This window comes from Gymnodraco acuticeps, unplaced genomic scaffold (assembly GCF_902827175.1).
Source record: "Gymnodraco acuticeps unplaced genomic scaffold, fGymAcu1.1, whole genome shotgun sequence".
Classification (NCBI taxonomy): domain Eukaryota; kingdom Metazoa; phylum Chordata; class Actinopteri; order Perciformes; family Bathydraconidae; genus Gymnodraco; species Gymnodraco acuticeps.
The window spans coordinates 102448-117133 of NW_022989977.1; the positions used below are offsets into that span (position 1 = coordinate 102448).

The 14686-nt window shown below is 40.5% G+C and overlaps 2 protein-coding genes across 5 annotated transcripts; both read right to left on the reverse strand.

The window, feature by feature from the left end:
* Positions 1–1989: 1989 nt before the first annotated feature.
* Positions 1990–10316, reverse strand: u2af2a (U2 small nuclear RNA auxiliary factor 2a). 4 transcript variants are annotated; one of them, XM_034211306.1, is made up of 13 exons: positions 9727–10316; positions 8908–8934; positions 8649–8793; positions 6917–6952; positions 6509–6624; positions 6148–6299; positions 5887–6003; positions 5660–5798; positions 5440–5519; positions 5190–5312; positions 4960–5046; positions 4047–4295; positions 1990–3936 (listed from the first exon to the last, which is right to left on the reverse strand). In XM_034211306.1, exons 1-13 carry the CDS (start codon positions 9773–9775, stop codon positions 3802–3804), a joined length of 1455 nt encoding a protein of 484 aa, XP_034067197.1. In that variant the 5' UTR covers positions 9776–10316; the 3' UTR covers positions 1990–3801. The 4 variants fall into 4 exon arrangements, with proteins under 4 accessions (XP_034067197.1, XP_034067196.1, XP_034067199.1 ...); XM_034211305.1 differs by having other exon boundaries at positions 5642–5798; XM_034211308.1 differs by lacking the exon at positions 8908–8934.
* A 230-nt stretch (positions 10317–10546) lies between these two features.
* Positions 10547–14206, reverse strand: ccdc106a (coiled-coil domain containing 106a). Its single transcript, XM_034211309.1, has 8 exons — positions 14058–14206; positions 13492–13561; positions 13307–13405; positions 12980–13195; positions 12827–12883; positions 12430–12714; positions 12158–12325; positions 10547–12065 (listed from the first exon to the last, which is right to left on the reverse strand). Exons 2-8 carry the CDS (start codon positions 13559–13561, stop codon positions 11749–11751), a joined length of 1212 nt encoding a protein of 403 aa, XP_034067200.1. The 5' UTR covers positions 14058–14206; the 3' UTR covers positions 10547–11748.
* Positions 14207–14686: the final 480 nt, after the last annotated feature.

The following is a 14686-nucleotide window of genomic DNA, read 5'->3' on the forward strand; positions in this document are numbered from 1 at the left end:
AATCTATACGCTGAATGCACACTGCCATAAGTACACAGAGTACTGCATCATCCTGCTCCAGCAATGCACTCTCCCACTGCTGCAGTGTTCTATCTTTCTGAATGAGGATCAATGGGGAGGCACTGCCTAGAATGACAATGACCACCGCTACAGTTTTACATTCCCCACTAGAGGGAGATAATGTATGTGCAATCTTCACTGCAGCATCAGGCCTGGGGAGGGCTGCTAATAACATTTAATCGGTCTTGTGTTTTGGCAGCCTGAACGTCCTGATCTGTTGGAGAGGCAGGGTCAGTTTTACATGTCTCCTCTGGTGGATATGGCTTCAGCAGCCTGGGAGAGCTGCTGTTTTATCTGAGCCCTGCGGGAACAACAGGGGGAGAGAGCGCGTTGCATCAGTGCACTGCCGCTGGCTTCTGTGCAGTGGGGTGCAGCGATGCACGTGGAGATGGGCAGTATAGAGCTGACACAGGACATTATTTCATGTCAGAGATTTGTTGCTTCACTGTTACTGTTTTTCAGATACAGTCCCAGGTGGACATGGCTTATAGTTGTTGCTGATGTCCAAAACTGTGTACTCGTGTGGATTGACTTGAATATAAAGAAGTACACCCAGAAAAAAAAACGTTACCTGATTTATACGTGGGATTCGACACTGCAAGCAGCTCCAATTCATAATTATATATAATTGCATGGGTAACCATGAGTTTTATTTATTTGCGTAGGCTTGAATCAAATAAATGACATAATAATAATAATGGAGAAGTAGGCTATTGTGTGTACGAATATCTTTATGTAAATTATGCTGTTATTTTTTCAATTTATTTTGTATAGCTTATATGTTATGTTACCAAATGACTACCAAACATTACAACATTGTATTACAATACTGGACAAAAGGGAAACACCTATTTTCCTTGGATTCAAGTCCGTTTTCTTTTTAATAATAATATTGTTATTAAATGTATTTGTTTCTTTATTAAAAACTCTAATTTATTTTCAAAGGCTCCCATGCCATGTGACCCAGTGTGTCCACTGTATTGTATTACTTTACCACACTGGACAAGTGAGACACAACCCTTTTTTACAAGATGTTAGTCAACTTTCTATTTTATATGGATATTATGCAATATTTGTTAAGTCAAATTTATTTTCAATAGCTCCCATGTCATGTGACAGAATTACTCTTTTATTCTCTGTTATTTTAAGTGTTTTCTGTACTTTAAATGAATATTTTTATTTTAATAAAAACAGCAATGATATTCTTTAAAATATCATTGTAAAATCAATCCACACATTGATCAAAAAAGGTATGCAACATAAGACACATTTATTACGTGTGTTAACATCTTCACTATTAAGGGCAGTCAGCACTAACGTAGGAATGGTCCCTAAATGAAACTTCGTGGATAATTAGGAGAAAATAATATAGTACAATTATTTCTAAATTGTTTTAACCTTTATGGTTTTGTGTGCCTGTATGTTAATGATGTAAGGGGTCCTTAACTCAAAGATTGGCCACAGGAGTGTGATCTGCTACTTCTGCCTTGTCGACCTTCATCTCCATGAACCATTCACCAGTTCACCATTGAACCAGTCTTCCATCCTCGGCTGGTATCACTAAAGAGAGCAGGCTATAATTGGTACAAAATAGATTGCATGGGAATTGTGTTTGTACTGCTAGCATTTCACGCTTTCCCACAACCCGTTTAGGTAGATACAAAGTGTGACTTATGACTGGCAATAGTGTATCTTAATCATGAACATGTAAACTTCCCCAGGAATCGTTTGCTTCTGTCTGGATTGCCTGTAGTCCTTGATAAATTATGCCATCAGTTGAGTGAAAGTGCCTGGACATGGCTCCAGTCTAATCCATCTCCATAATGAACTGTGAGCGGCATCCCTCGCTGGGTGAATACGCGTGTGCTGTAGCCAGGTGGGTGGATGTGGGTGCACAAAAGAGAGGAAGCATAAAGAAGAAAGCCATCATGTAAATTCAGTTTTTAATCAACATTTGAAAACAAATTGGACAAATGAAAGACTGTTTTTGATTTTTATAAACTAGATGTTTTGAAATCATTTAAGAAATCACATTTTTTTCCAGAGAAAAAAAAAGAAATTAAATGACAGCGACACTGAGAAAGAAGATATCTGAAAGTAAGGAGTAACATAAGTCTTATCACTGACACACTTTCTTCTCAGTAACGTCTTAACCACCTAAATGAAAGCAGTCTCAGCCATTACAGTGTGAACATGTGGTCCTCGGAGAATTAGGGCAGAAGATGAGGGAGATGAGAGAAAAGCAGTCTATGACCAAATACAAGTTTTCAACATCCAATCTACCTCTTACATTTAGAGAAAGAAACCCCTCTACGACAGTAACATACAAAAGCCATGAAAGCTAAATGATTGTTTATTAAAATGTAGATGTATAATAGTAATTATTTGTCTGCAGGCTTTCCTTTTGTAATTAGTCTTTACAGAGCATAAACATCCAAAACAAGACCTTTTAATTTCAGTTTCAATATTTGGTTCGGACCATATCACTGCCTACCAATGCATCAGGAGGGAAGTTGACGGAACAAAGAAAAGTTGGTTGTTTTTGCGTTCACTCCATGAGTCGTGGGTATTAGACACGTGTTTATTTGGTCTTGTCAAAGAGGTGAGACGTTGCACAAACAAACAACCGGGTCCGACACATCTTACAACGTAAACCTGCTGCCAAACAAGGAAAAATGAAAACGAGTGATACAAGATAGTGACATTTATAAACACAGACATCATTGAAAGAGGGGTAAGCCTAATTAGTTTTCTTTAGCAAATTGACATGTAATAACATTAAGGCTTTTTGGTAAGGAAGAGATCAATCCCCTATTAAACACCAATCTGTTGTCAATCCTCATCTTCCTTCAATTGTCCACTTTTAATTAAATCAGGACTGAACCGCTGAGACAATGCAACCTCATCTGTTAAAAGCTGTGTACTAAAGACGGACGTGAAAAAGTTACAGGAAAAAATAAAACTGGCATAATTGAAAAAAAGTACTTTCCTGCAGCTCGTGTTATTCTGCAGCCTGAACACAATGTGATATTACAGCTCATATCAGTGAAGCTACACACAGTATTGAAACGATTACAGTTGACATTCAGATAGAGTCCAATTAGACAACATATTCTCAACCAATCATTCTGAGGGGGCAGTAGTCTGATGAAAATAAAGGAACATGAAGAAATATAGTCCAAATATAGAAATAAAATGTTTTCTCTCGCCTCACTAATGATGGTGGGGAAACAGAAGTGGATGTTTCAGCTACTGTATATCTAGATTAGATGTCAAACTAAAATGCCCTCATCTCCCCCACTCAAAGTAACACTCCTGTTTTCTCCATCCCTCTCTCCACCGGAATAGTCCAGTTGGTTCCCCGCTGCAACTCCTTCCTAATGTACTTAAAACAGGCTACCTCCATTTAAATACAAACCTTAGAGTGTGGCTCCCCCCTCCCACCCCAAAATAACATCCTCACAAAGTATAAAAATCGTTGACCCCTCCCTGGACCCATTATTACACACATTTTGCAAAAATCTTTTTGACTCCCTCACCCACCTAAACCTAGCCCCCTCTGGTATGGACTGAATAGAGACCCTCCCAATTTTGAAGATCTCAAACGATGAATTGGATATTGGATAAGTACTCTCAGATCCACCTGAAATGTTGCTCTCAATCAGGGGGCTGACTTCTAGATGGGCAATTCATGTTCCCTCCCCTCCCACCCCCCCGTCCCCTCTTCTCTTCATGGCTCCTCTACCAGAAGTCTCGGCGGTGATAAGCATCTGGATCGCAGTATTTGGTCACCACCACCCTGTTGGCAAACTTCCTTCCCGTCAGCCCCTGCATGGCCTTCTGGGAGTCAAAAACGGACATGAACTCCACAAAGATCTACAAGAGAGGGACAAAGAAACCAATACAATAAGGGTATATCAAGACATCATTCTTGTGTGACAACAGCACACATCAAAGATGATGGAAAGCAATGGAACGGTCCCTACCTTGCCGGTGCCGGGCACCTCCAGGCCGTCCACAGGTCGGGGGATCTCGATGCTCTTGACCTGACCGTACTTGCTGCACTCGTCCTTGACGTCCTCCACGATCTCCTCATACTCGTCATCATCCAGCAGCTCCTCGGCGGCCACCATGTTCATCAGACACAGCACCTCGGTGGGCAGGCCCCCCATCTGAGTCACCGAGCTGTTCATACCCGGCACCTGCAGCGTCACTGGGGTCTGATTTATACTCGTCTGCAAGGACAGACAGGAAGGTTAGGACAGGGTCAATGGCATATTTTAGATAACAACGTGCTCAGAGTATTATGACTATCCACAAGACATCTTCAATGGCATTCAATGTAGGACCTAATCGACCAAAACAGAGGTGAAAATGAAGATATGTCCTTTATAGAGAAGGTTGCTGCCAGTTTTAAGAAAAACGTTGCAGTGCTGGTTCACATTATGGACAACTCTGTTTCTCACTTATCTCTAGACACTTTTGGTAATGTTAACCCCTAGGTACCACTTAAACCAAGAAATTATGTTTGGTAGTTCCAGTGAACCAACCACATAAAACGTATATTTTCCCAACTGCTTTTTATCCAGCTAAATGCCGTTTCGATTATCAGGTTGTTATTTGTAACTTACTGCTTGCACAACCATTTTTAGCAGCTGAAGTACATACTGGCAGCTTTGGAATGGATAAGATCTGTTGCTTTCTTACACAGTTTAAAATTTAGGGAAAATGTGTCTTCAGAAAGTGATGAATTTCGATGGAATGACCCGTTTGCAGTGGGCCTGGATGTGGCAGATATATTTGTACAGAAAATGTAATCATTATCCATTTGAGCGACTCTAAAAGAGCAGCCAGCCTCCCACCACCCTGCTGTCCTCTGTCCAGGCTTTGAATACTCACTAGAGTGGCGTTCTTGGATCCCACGCTGGCTCTCTGCACCAGGAGCTTCTTGTCTCCCAGCTGCATGCCGTTCAGCCCAGCAATAGCCTGTAAAAAAAAGAAGAATTGTTTTTAAATTAAAATTCCAATCTTTAAGAGTCTCAAATAACTACAATACTAAATAATACAATAATAATTAAAGTAGACTCTGGACCATGTCTAAGTGTGAAGTTGCCAGTAGCATGGGTTACCTGGTCATTAAGGTTGACATCAACATATTCACAAAACGCATATCCTTTAGATAAGCCTGTAGCACTGTCCTTCACCAGGTTGAAAGCCTTCAGGGGACCAAAGGATGTCAAGAGCTCCTTCACCTGAGACACAAAAGGAAGAGTTTACTCAAAGTATAATGTGTAGGAATGTTCTACTAAAAGCTATGGTAAGGGTATTTAATATGGTTTGGGAATTGTGTCTGCAGCCATTTCACGCTGAAATACTAACCTGGTCATCGTTCAAGTAGTTGGGCAAACCTCCAATGAAGAGCTTGTGGGCTGAGTCAGGAACAACTGTGGAAACGACACCTGAAGAACACACGATGGCAACAGTAAGAAATATCAAAAGGGAAGCACAGAGAGCACGCTCCCGTGAGGTATTGGTTACGGATTACTCATGAAATATGCCACAAGTACTTAGGGTTAAAAACCATTAATTGGCTGAGTACCAGGCACATAGACACTGGGGTTCTCGCTCATGCCGGGTAGAGGTTGGTAATCATGTGGACGACGGATCTTGAGACTCTGGCCTTGAAAGATGATGCCATCAAAGGCCATTGCCTGTGTAGTTTCGTCCACTGAACGGAACTAACAGACAAAATTAAGTGATTAAAGTCAAAATTGCAAGAAACACCCTGGAAGAACAAATGACATGTTAGGGGTCTGATCAATTCACCTCAAGGAAGGCAAAGTTCTTATCCTGGTTGATCTGTACTGCAAGCACAGGGTTTCCAGGGGCCTGAGTAAGACCACCCAAACGCATCTGGGCATTGAAGAAGTCCATCATGGACTCCTACACAAAACAGAGACAGGGTATGAAGGGGACACTTTTTTCAATTTTGTGGTGAAATTATTACCAACACATATATTAAGTATTTGCATTAAGAACTCTAACAGGTTGGATGACTTAAAAGCCAAATGTTGTCCTGTTCCTTACCTCTGTGATTCCAAATGGGATGTTACCCACGTAGAGCCGGCGGGCCTGCCGGGTCATCTGGCTGCCCACTACAGGCACCGGGGTGGGGGTCACAGCCAGGCCATCTGGAGTCATGGTGGGCAGGAGGGCTGTGGCTGGGATCTGGCCTGCAGCTAGAGGGCAAAGCCAAAAGGAAGTATTATTATTTGTAACTCCCATCAAACAGTATCTTGACGTGCTAATTTATTAGCAGTTTGCTAAAGTAAGGTATGGATGAAATAACCAATGTAGTGCAACAACAAAATAAAACGTTCAATCAAACCTGAAACTAGCATGCCTATTGAAAATGCATCGAACACAAAAAGAAAACTAGGAGGCTTACCTTGCATGGCTTTGTACTGCATGGGAGTGATGTGTTCAAAACCCGGTGGAGGGACATCCCAGTACTTTTTAACCTTGTTCTTCTTCTTTGCCGGCACCTCGCGGTGTGGAGAACGGCTGTTGGAAAACAATCAACATGTAACAGACGTCCCTCATTAGCTCAGCAGTAAACTAGCAGACCAGACGATGGGTCATGTCTTCTAAAAATATACAACAATATAACATCTAGTAACTCTTTTGGAGGTTGCATCAATTTAATATTAGAGCACCTTGTGGTAAAGGGAAAATAAGTGACACAAATCCTCATCCAGGCAGATAGTTACTCAATACAGAGAATCAGAGGCAGGTCATTCAATTGCAGTTGTTGCAATATTGCACAAACCGGCTTTGTGTTAGTTTGCTGTATTACCTTCCAGCATTGTCCACAGGGAAGCTGGCTGGTGAGCTGAAATGACATTGAAAATTAGAACCTGCATTTCTATGACCCTCTCCAAATACAAACGCTGTTACGAGCCTTTGGCGATCTGCATTAAAAGCGCAAAAATCCTGACGTTCAGATGTCAAGCCGGTGCATTCAGTGAGTCTCACGCAAGATATGTAACACCATTCGTGAACAACTAATGATGCAATGAAAGCAGAAACTATATCCTCAGAAATACACAACAGCTGCAAAGTTGAGGGCTCAGATTTTCATCCGCTCCCAACCGAGTGAACACCAGCTACTTGTTTTAAATTAGCACTAAGTGACGAGGAGCAACAGTGGGGCCAGAGGTCACACTCACAGCCAACAAGTAGAGCGTTCACAAAAGTCTACATTAGAGAGAATGTATTCAAATAGTTACTAAGGTAATCTATGGTTTCAAATGTCCTATTAACCTGCCTTACACAAACTCATTAACCAATCCATTTCTAACAATGACCAAAGATGTAAGCATTTTTTTTTTTTACAAGATATGGTTCTCAACACATCTAATCATTTCCAAAGGTTGCAGGTGTTGGGTGTCCAAAGGTGCGTTTTGCTGAGAATATACAGGATTGTCACATTGGTAGCTGGTAATCACCTTTTGGGCAGTGTTCTGGGAGGGACTTGCCCCTGTAGAAAACTGTTCCCACATCGAAGGGTCGAAACAGATTCTATCAAACAATACAGCTCCGGCTCTTCACAGGGCACTCTCACACTAACTGCATGCTGGATGTTTCCAAGACATGTACTGCCAGACCAGAATTCATAAATACATTCTGTTAATAGCCTGTGCATTTTTGTATTCTAGGAAGGATCTGAAATTCTTCATGAAATCATTTATGACTTCGTCTTGATATGGTCTATATTAAATGATTACGTATATAAAAGAGGTTGCAGCAGCCCCTTATTGTGCATGCAAGAGATGTTCCATTAAGCTTGAGGCAAATTGCTCCAATGTCATAGGCAGCTGTGACAGAGAACGCAAAAATAACAACGCCAAAAATAGAGTACATGAAAGTCAATCCACGAGTGAAATAATAAGAATATTTGATAGAATAAGTGCAGTTGATTTTCAGGAGAGACCAACTAGCTTATTTAAACTCAGTCTTAATGAATCACTGACCTACTTCTACATTTTACAGCCACAATTTGCTGTAGACAACTGTCAAGCTTAACAAGTGTGCACTGTTGCCCAGAATGGTATCTGTTAATGAGACCAGGTCAACCCCCAAAACGCAAGCTGAGAGCAAGTGAAGGTGTTTAATCTCAACACATTGTGGAAGTCTTTTTCAGAAAATTCCAGGGTGCTTACAAACAAAACATTCTGTGAAGCAGCAAGAAGTGTTACCAGCACACCAAATGTGCAACTCCTCATTCGTCTTTATACAATCCCTGTAAAGAAATTAGTCAAGTATTTCGAGCAACAAATATTTTATGATGAAACTAAATGTTAAATCTAAACAATTCGATCCAACTGGGGAAAAAATGGCTTTAAATATGTAGATCTTTATGACCTCCTGTTTGTAGGGCATTTAAAAACAAATTAGTATCAGGAGGATATTTGTGGTGGTCATGATTAAAAAATCTCTAGTTACAAAAACATGGAGGTGCCCCTCCAATAACGTGTAGCCTTTAGCCTTTTTTTGTTCTGGGTGTAGTTGTGAAAAAAGGTACTCACCTGCGCCTGTGTCTGCGCTCCTCCTTACTTTCCCCACGGCGGTCCCTGCTGCGTCTATCCCTGTCTCTGCTCCTCCTTTTCCTCTCTCTGCTTCGGCTACGAGAGGAAGACCGGCGGTGGTGGCGGTTCTCTTTGTCCCTTTCAGCTGCAGGAATAAATTGAAAGTTTACTTGCAGAGTATGAATAAAATACAATACACAGCTAGTCAATGGTCCAATGAAATCTTAGCAATACTTAGATACTTATTTTCATAGCTTACCGGTCAAAGAGTCTGAGAATACATCACCTTAGATGAAAATTAGACAGGCAATGAGCAACACTGCTGAGTATGAATCTGTCCAACAACATCCTAGTTCACGTGGTAATAATAAAGTTGGATTATGGTATCAAGTACAGGAAAACAGCTTTCATGGTAGTGGTATGTTAAAAAGTTACAATTGAATGCAGTGTATCCAGTCTGTTTAAAATCGGAAACACAAATGTATTATGACCTTTTGGTTCAAAGTGACACAATGTGTAATATGGCGAACTCGTAGGGTAGCGTTGTCCGATACCTAGGAGCAGTGTACAGAGTGTGTTTGCATATCTGGGTTAACGATATCAAAGTAAAATTAGGGTAGTGGAGTTACAGGCGGTGTGTTAGAAAGAGGAGGGCAATAGTACGGCAAAGTGCACTAGAAATCTTCGTTGGACGCAACAGCTGCAAAGGATGAATGCTAGCCACCCGGACATCCAGTCAGCTGGTACAGGCAGTAGAGTACCAGGATATAGACTGCCCCAGGCTTAAAGAAACAAAGCCCGTTAACCTAAGAAGAGACAATCCAGCTACCGTTATTCGGATTATAAATCGGCCTAACGTGTTTCGACATCGTCAAACATGATCGAGAATAGTATCTGATGAGCAACAGTAAATGTAACAGTTACACCACATCTCAAATGGTTCGTGAGTGTGGGCTAATCATTTAGCTTAACGTTCCAGTAAATAGACAGGTCCATGGTTAGCTTAAACGATAGTGGCGATTACAATCAAACGGACCACTACCATTTCCGATGTCTGATGTGCAATTGGTTTATTTACCTTGTTTGTTTTCAGAAAGCTGCCTTTCAAATTCGTCGAAGTCCGACATCTCTGTGAGTTGAAGGCTGATGCGCTTTCGGCGACTGCGTTGTTCAGTTAGCGGTGGCTAGCTTAAGCTAGCAACAAAGTGAACAACACTATAAAAGCAAGCGCCTCGCTGAGGTAGCTAACGTAAATGTGCTTTAACGAGCAGCCTACTTAACAATACAACTACCAAAACAAGTTACCAAGCACACGCATAAGCTGTGTGGTATTTATTTACAACGTAACAGACAGAATCATTGAGAAAGAAAACGTGCTCGCATGGGTTAGCCTGCTAACGTTAGCTAACTAGCTTGTAGCAAAGTCCAGAAGAATAGGCCTGCTCGTGTGGAGCTCGTTAGCTAGGACGAAACACGAATGAATGATTATTTTTCAAGCCAGATGCAAAGTCCAGAGGGGGAACTGGTCCACAAGCCGCGGTTGTTTGGCTATATGAGTCAAATGTTGCCCATTTAAATGTTGAAAACAAAAACGCTTTCGGTATGCCCGCTTTTTTGCTCCGTCTCCCAGGCACTCCGTGACACCGGAAGTTGATGAATTACAGGTTTCCGGTTAGTGAAAAAGACCCCATCCTTTAACCTTAACGCCTGGATGTATTATAAGAACACAGAAGATTGAGTGAAAATGTTCCCTTTTTATTCTTTTCACATCTACGTTAGGTTTCATCATAGTCCGCTCAAGATATGTTATTTAAAGTGGAATAAATGTTTATTTTGCATTTAAACCCCTAACCTTGGATCGGGCGTCTGAAACAAATTATGTAATACAATCATTTCCATTGCTGTTAATCCGATTTATTGACATTACTATTATTAACGCAAACTCGGTTTATAAAATGTTAGGAATATATTCTCAACTCCTCATATTTTATAACAGAACAAACAGTACAAATTGTTGCTTCTAGTATTTTTCTGTCAAAAAACGAATAATAATAATAGATTTAATTTGTTAGCGCTTTTACAGGTGCTCAAAGACGCTTTACAGATATGGTGAAGGGAAAAGAAAAGGAAGGAACAACAAATAAATATATAGTTAAAGTTAAAGTCAAATAATACAAAAACAATCACACATTAAAAGCCAGATTGAAGAGGTGAGTTTTTTGAAGGTGGTGAGGTCAGTGCAGTCTCTGATGGGTTGGGGGAGTGAGTTCCAGAGGGAGGGGGCAGCAACGGAGAAGGCTCTGTCTGGTGACAGCACCAAATTATTGCACCAAATAATGGTGGACTAGTCTTTACTACAGTCAGTACATTTTTACTTCTTTCTCTTTCTAATGTCATTTGTTCTCCTCCTTTACAACAGGATACATGGAAAGGAACAGAAAAACAAAATAACTCCCCAATTCAAACTCAGTTGCTGTTCAGGAAAGAAAAGTGACCCAAAAGTGTTGCATGTCTTAAATCATGAAATCCCATTAAGGCAATAGAAAATGGTTGAAGATATCATTTCAATGCCAAAAATAATAAAGCACAGACAAAAAGAGAAATATTAACAAAAGGAAAATATGACATCTTGTGTATTCCTACAAAATCTATTGAGTGCAGCATTGTTTTAACATAAACAGACATTGTGAATACAAGCTACACTATTTTAAGGATTGTGCACACAAATAAAGTCAGTGACACAAGGCTCATACATCTTTTAGACTATCAGGAGCTCAAATGATCTCTAGACAATACATTATTCGTCTACTGGCCACAAACTGATCCAGATGTTCAGTGAATAAATGTCATTGTCTTGGCAAATGTTGAGGCTAAAACATTAACAAGCTAAGTTGGTTACACATTTAAGCACTGAAGGAAGGAAATCCCCTTTATTATCCCAATAGTTAAGACACCTTTCTGTTCACACATAAACCATTGTAAACCGTATATTGGAAAGGACGGAGGTGAGCTGGCCTGCTGCAGCAGAACCTAACTGTCTATTCTCTCCAAACTTTCCATGTTTTCTAGAAAGATTTCCCGTTCTGCTGTCTTTCTCTCATCAGTGTCTAAACCTGTAGGAGATAGGCAGGAGCAGGTTATTCTTCTTCAGGGCCTGCACCCTGCTAAGTGTCTCCTCATCCAGAACAGTGTAGCAGCGCCGGGCATAGTCCAGAAGCTTCTCCTTGGATGGGTCAAACTCGCCCAGCTCTGCCACCTTCTCTGGGGCCACAAGTAGCATCTCAGCAATGGGTGTAGTGGAAGCCACCGTGTTGCGGTCCACACCATGGATTTGGAAGGCTTTCGACATGTTTTTCAGACGCTGGTATGTAAGCAGGATCTTCTTGTAGCGAAACAGCACTCCAGCAGCATCTTTCACTGAAGAACAACAATATAAAAGAGAGAGTGAGCAACAACAGTTGACAGTCTGTCGTTAAGTAATGAGTTTTGATGCAGGATGTTTCTTTTACCTCTCTGCCGCTCTGTTGGGGCTCGGAAGACCCGCCTTCTCTTCAATAGGTGTCCTTTGTTGTTAATGGTACCTTGCATTAAATCTTCCGCTGATATCATTTCCTCCTCGTCGAGGTACCCACTCTGCTCCAAGTACTCATCAGATTCTCCGAAGAGGGAAATTGAATCTGATGAGAACATTAAAAAACATTCGTTAGCAAAATTCCAAAGATAAAAGCCACAAGCAACATCTCTATAGATCAATCAAGTGTATGGGAAGCAGTTGTATTACCTGGACCTAAGTTACTATGTCCACTCATTTCATTCATGGGTGACCTTGCAGCACTGTTATGGTTGCCGCTGCTGCCACTGGCTGTGGCATTGGGAGTACTGTGGCTATGGCCCTGCAAGAGGGCCTGGGACTGGGTAGAGTTAAACAAAGCATTTAAAGAGACAAGCTGATTGGTTAGTGGACAGGAGACAGGATTTTTGGAAGGCACCATGGTTGGAGGACCAGGCCTTCGTTGTATAGACTGCCGTGAGGAGAAATGCTGAGACTCTTGAGGCTTCTGTTGCTCTATGAAAAAAAGGAGTAGTAATGATTGAAAATGTGCAATTTGCAAAAAGATAATACATTCACATCAGTGTTTTAATTTTTTACTAAGAAATTAAATAAATATTTTTTTTACCAACACGGCGATCTTCCTCTCTTCTTACTCTCCAGTTGAATCGTCTGGAGTCATAACCTAAAGTGAGACAAATACCAAAAGCTGAGATTTAGCTTTTCTTCCTTAGAGACTAGCCATCCAAAAGTTACATCTCACACCTATCCCTGTTCTCACCGTTACTGTACTGGCTCTGACTCTGCTCCTGGCTCTTTGTGGAAAATATAAAGCGGTCCAGCTGGCAACGGAGGAAGTCCCTCTCCTCTTCCAAGTCCTCAATTCTTTTCTGCATCCAGGAGTTTTTCTCTAGAGAGATCTGTAGCTGGGTCCGCAGGTTGGTGATCACCATGTATAAGTTGTTTACTTGGGATGGGCCAGCAGATGGGGGTGACTCTGAGGACAGACAGGATTGTTTAGGAAATACTGTAACAGGAAGCTTTGTGTAAAGCTTAAAAATATCTTACAGATAAAAGGGAATTTTATAATAGGGATTCTGACATTTACCATCAAAAGTCTGTTCACTCTGATTGAAAAATCCTTGCTGCTCAAAGGAGTTTTCTTCATAGGGGATGACAATTTCATAGGTTTCTTCATTTTTTGGAGCTGAACAAGAGGAATTATGCACAATATATAAATGCATGACTTAAAAGTAGAACATCTAATATTATTTGCAGTTTTTAAAACCTTACTCTGCAGGTGGAGAGAGCCTGCATGGCTTTTAGATGTGGAGGCAGCATCAGTCCTGTTTCCGTCCTCCATCTCAAACAACAGACAACGTGAAGTATGTTTGATTAGTTTATGGCTTTAAAAGAAATATCACCACTTAATAACTCACTGGGACATTTCACACTTATGCACCAAACACATGACATCGTTGCATTAATATAGGTCAATGTTTTTATAAATAGGTACCATTGACCAGCTTTCATTACGGGTTCTGTCGTTGTCAAGCAATAATAGATATCCAGCAAACCAAAGCTAATTTTCTGGTCATCTACGCTTATTGCTTAAAACGTAATGTATTACACACAGGTGAGTTTGTAGTGGTCAGACTGTGCTCTCACAATATGGAAGCGAGTTGACGTTACACTTAGCTCCCAGCAACGTTAGCCTGGATGAACGTTAGCAAGAATTTAGCTCCGAAAATAAAAATACAATAAACATCCTTTCTGCACACTTTAGTGTTTCATTCCGTTATTTATACATTACTACAATCGCATTGCTATCGATATAATGTGCAGGAATTGGTACATACCACTTTACGTTTGTAATAACTCTATCGTGCACTTGTAATAGGACGTTATTACTCTGTCATATCACCATTCACCAGTTCGCCTGCTAGCTAACAATAACGATTATCGCTCTTTTATTTTTTCAACAAACGCGTCATTTCCGGATGTAACTAAATTAATGAGAAGCCCCTCACTGGGTTGAGAAGGAGGCGCCGTTAGTCACGTGCCTCAAAGGTTGAGAAGGAGTGGCTTGAGGTACTGCGCACTGCAGTGAGGGGTACTACAAATGAATGACCTTTCTTTACAAACGCATTAAAAAAGTCATAAAGAGGCTTTGTTATTAAAGTTCATTATTTCTTATGGCAGTATTTCAATCAACGTTTTTTTTAACTGAAAATAAATAATTTATAGATAAAATATTAATAATAATATTGTGTGCAGTGAAATTACATATTCGGGTGCAATTTGCTGATGTGATTATTATTTAAATGTAACATTATTTTTATTTTTTGTTGAAGCAGAAAGTTTACAAACTATATTGAAAGAAATGCATTATCAGTAGTAGGCTCATTGGACAACACAATGTAAACAAAGTTAAGCCTGATGACAATACATATCATACAAAAATGCCTAATTATAATAATACAAAAGT

Bases quoted from the DNA above. Each gene is read 5' to 3' on its own strand.
- u2af2a (XM_034211305.1), bottom strand. From the start codon at position 9,775: ATGTCGGACTTCGACGAATTTGAAAGGCAGCTTTCTGAAAACAAACAA. The intron at 5,313-5,439 runs GTTAGTATTTCA...TTTGTGTCTCAG, and splicing joins ACTACTTGAACGATGACCAG to GTGAAGGAGCTCTTGACATC. The intron at 4,296-4,959 runs GTGAGTATTCAA...CTGTCCTTGCAG, and splicing joins GATCCAAGAACGCCACTCTA to ACGAGTATAAATCAGACCCC.
- ccdc106a (XM_034211309.1), bottom strand. From the start codon at position 13,561: ATGGAGGACGGAAACAGGACTGATGCTGCCTCCACATCTAAAAGCCAT. The intron at 13,196-13,306 runs GTAAATGTCAGA...GTCTGTCCTCAG, and splicing joins GAGTGAACAGACTTTTGATG to AGTCACCCCCATCTGCTGGC. The intron at 12,715-12,826 runs GTAAAAAAAATA...TTTTTTTCATAG, and splicing joins AGAGGAAGATCGCCGTGTTG to AGCAACAGAAGCCTCAAGAG.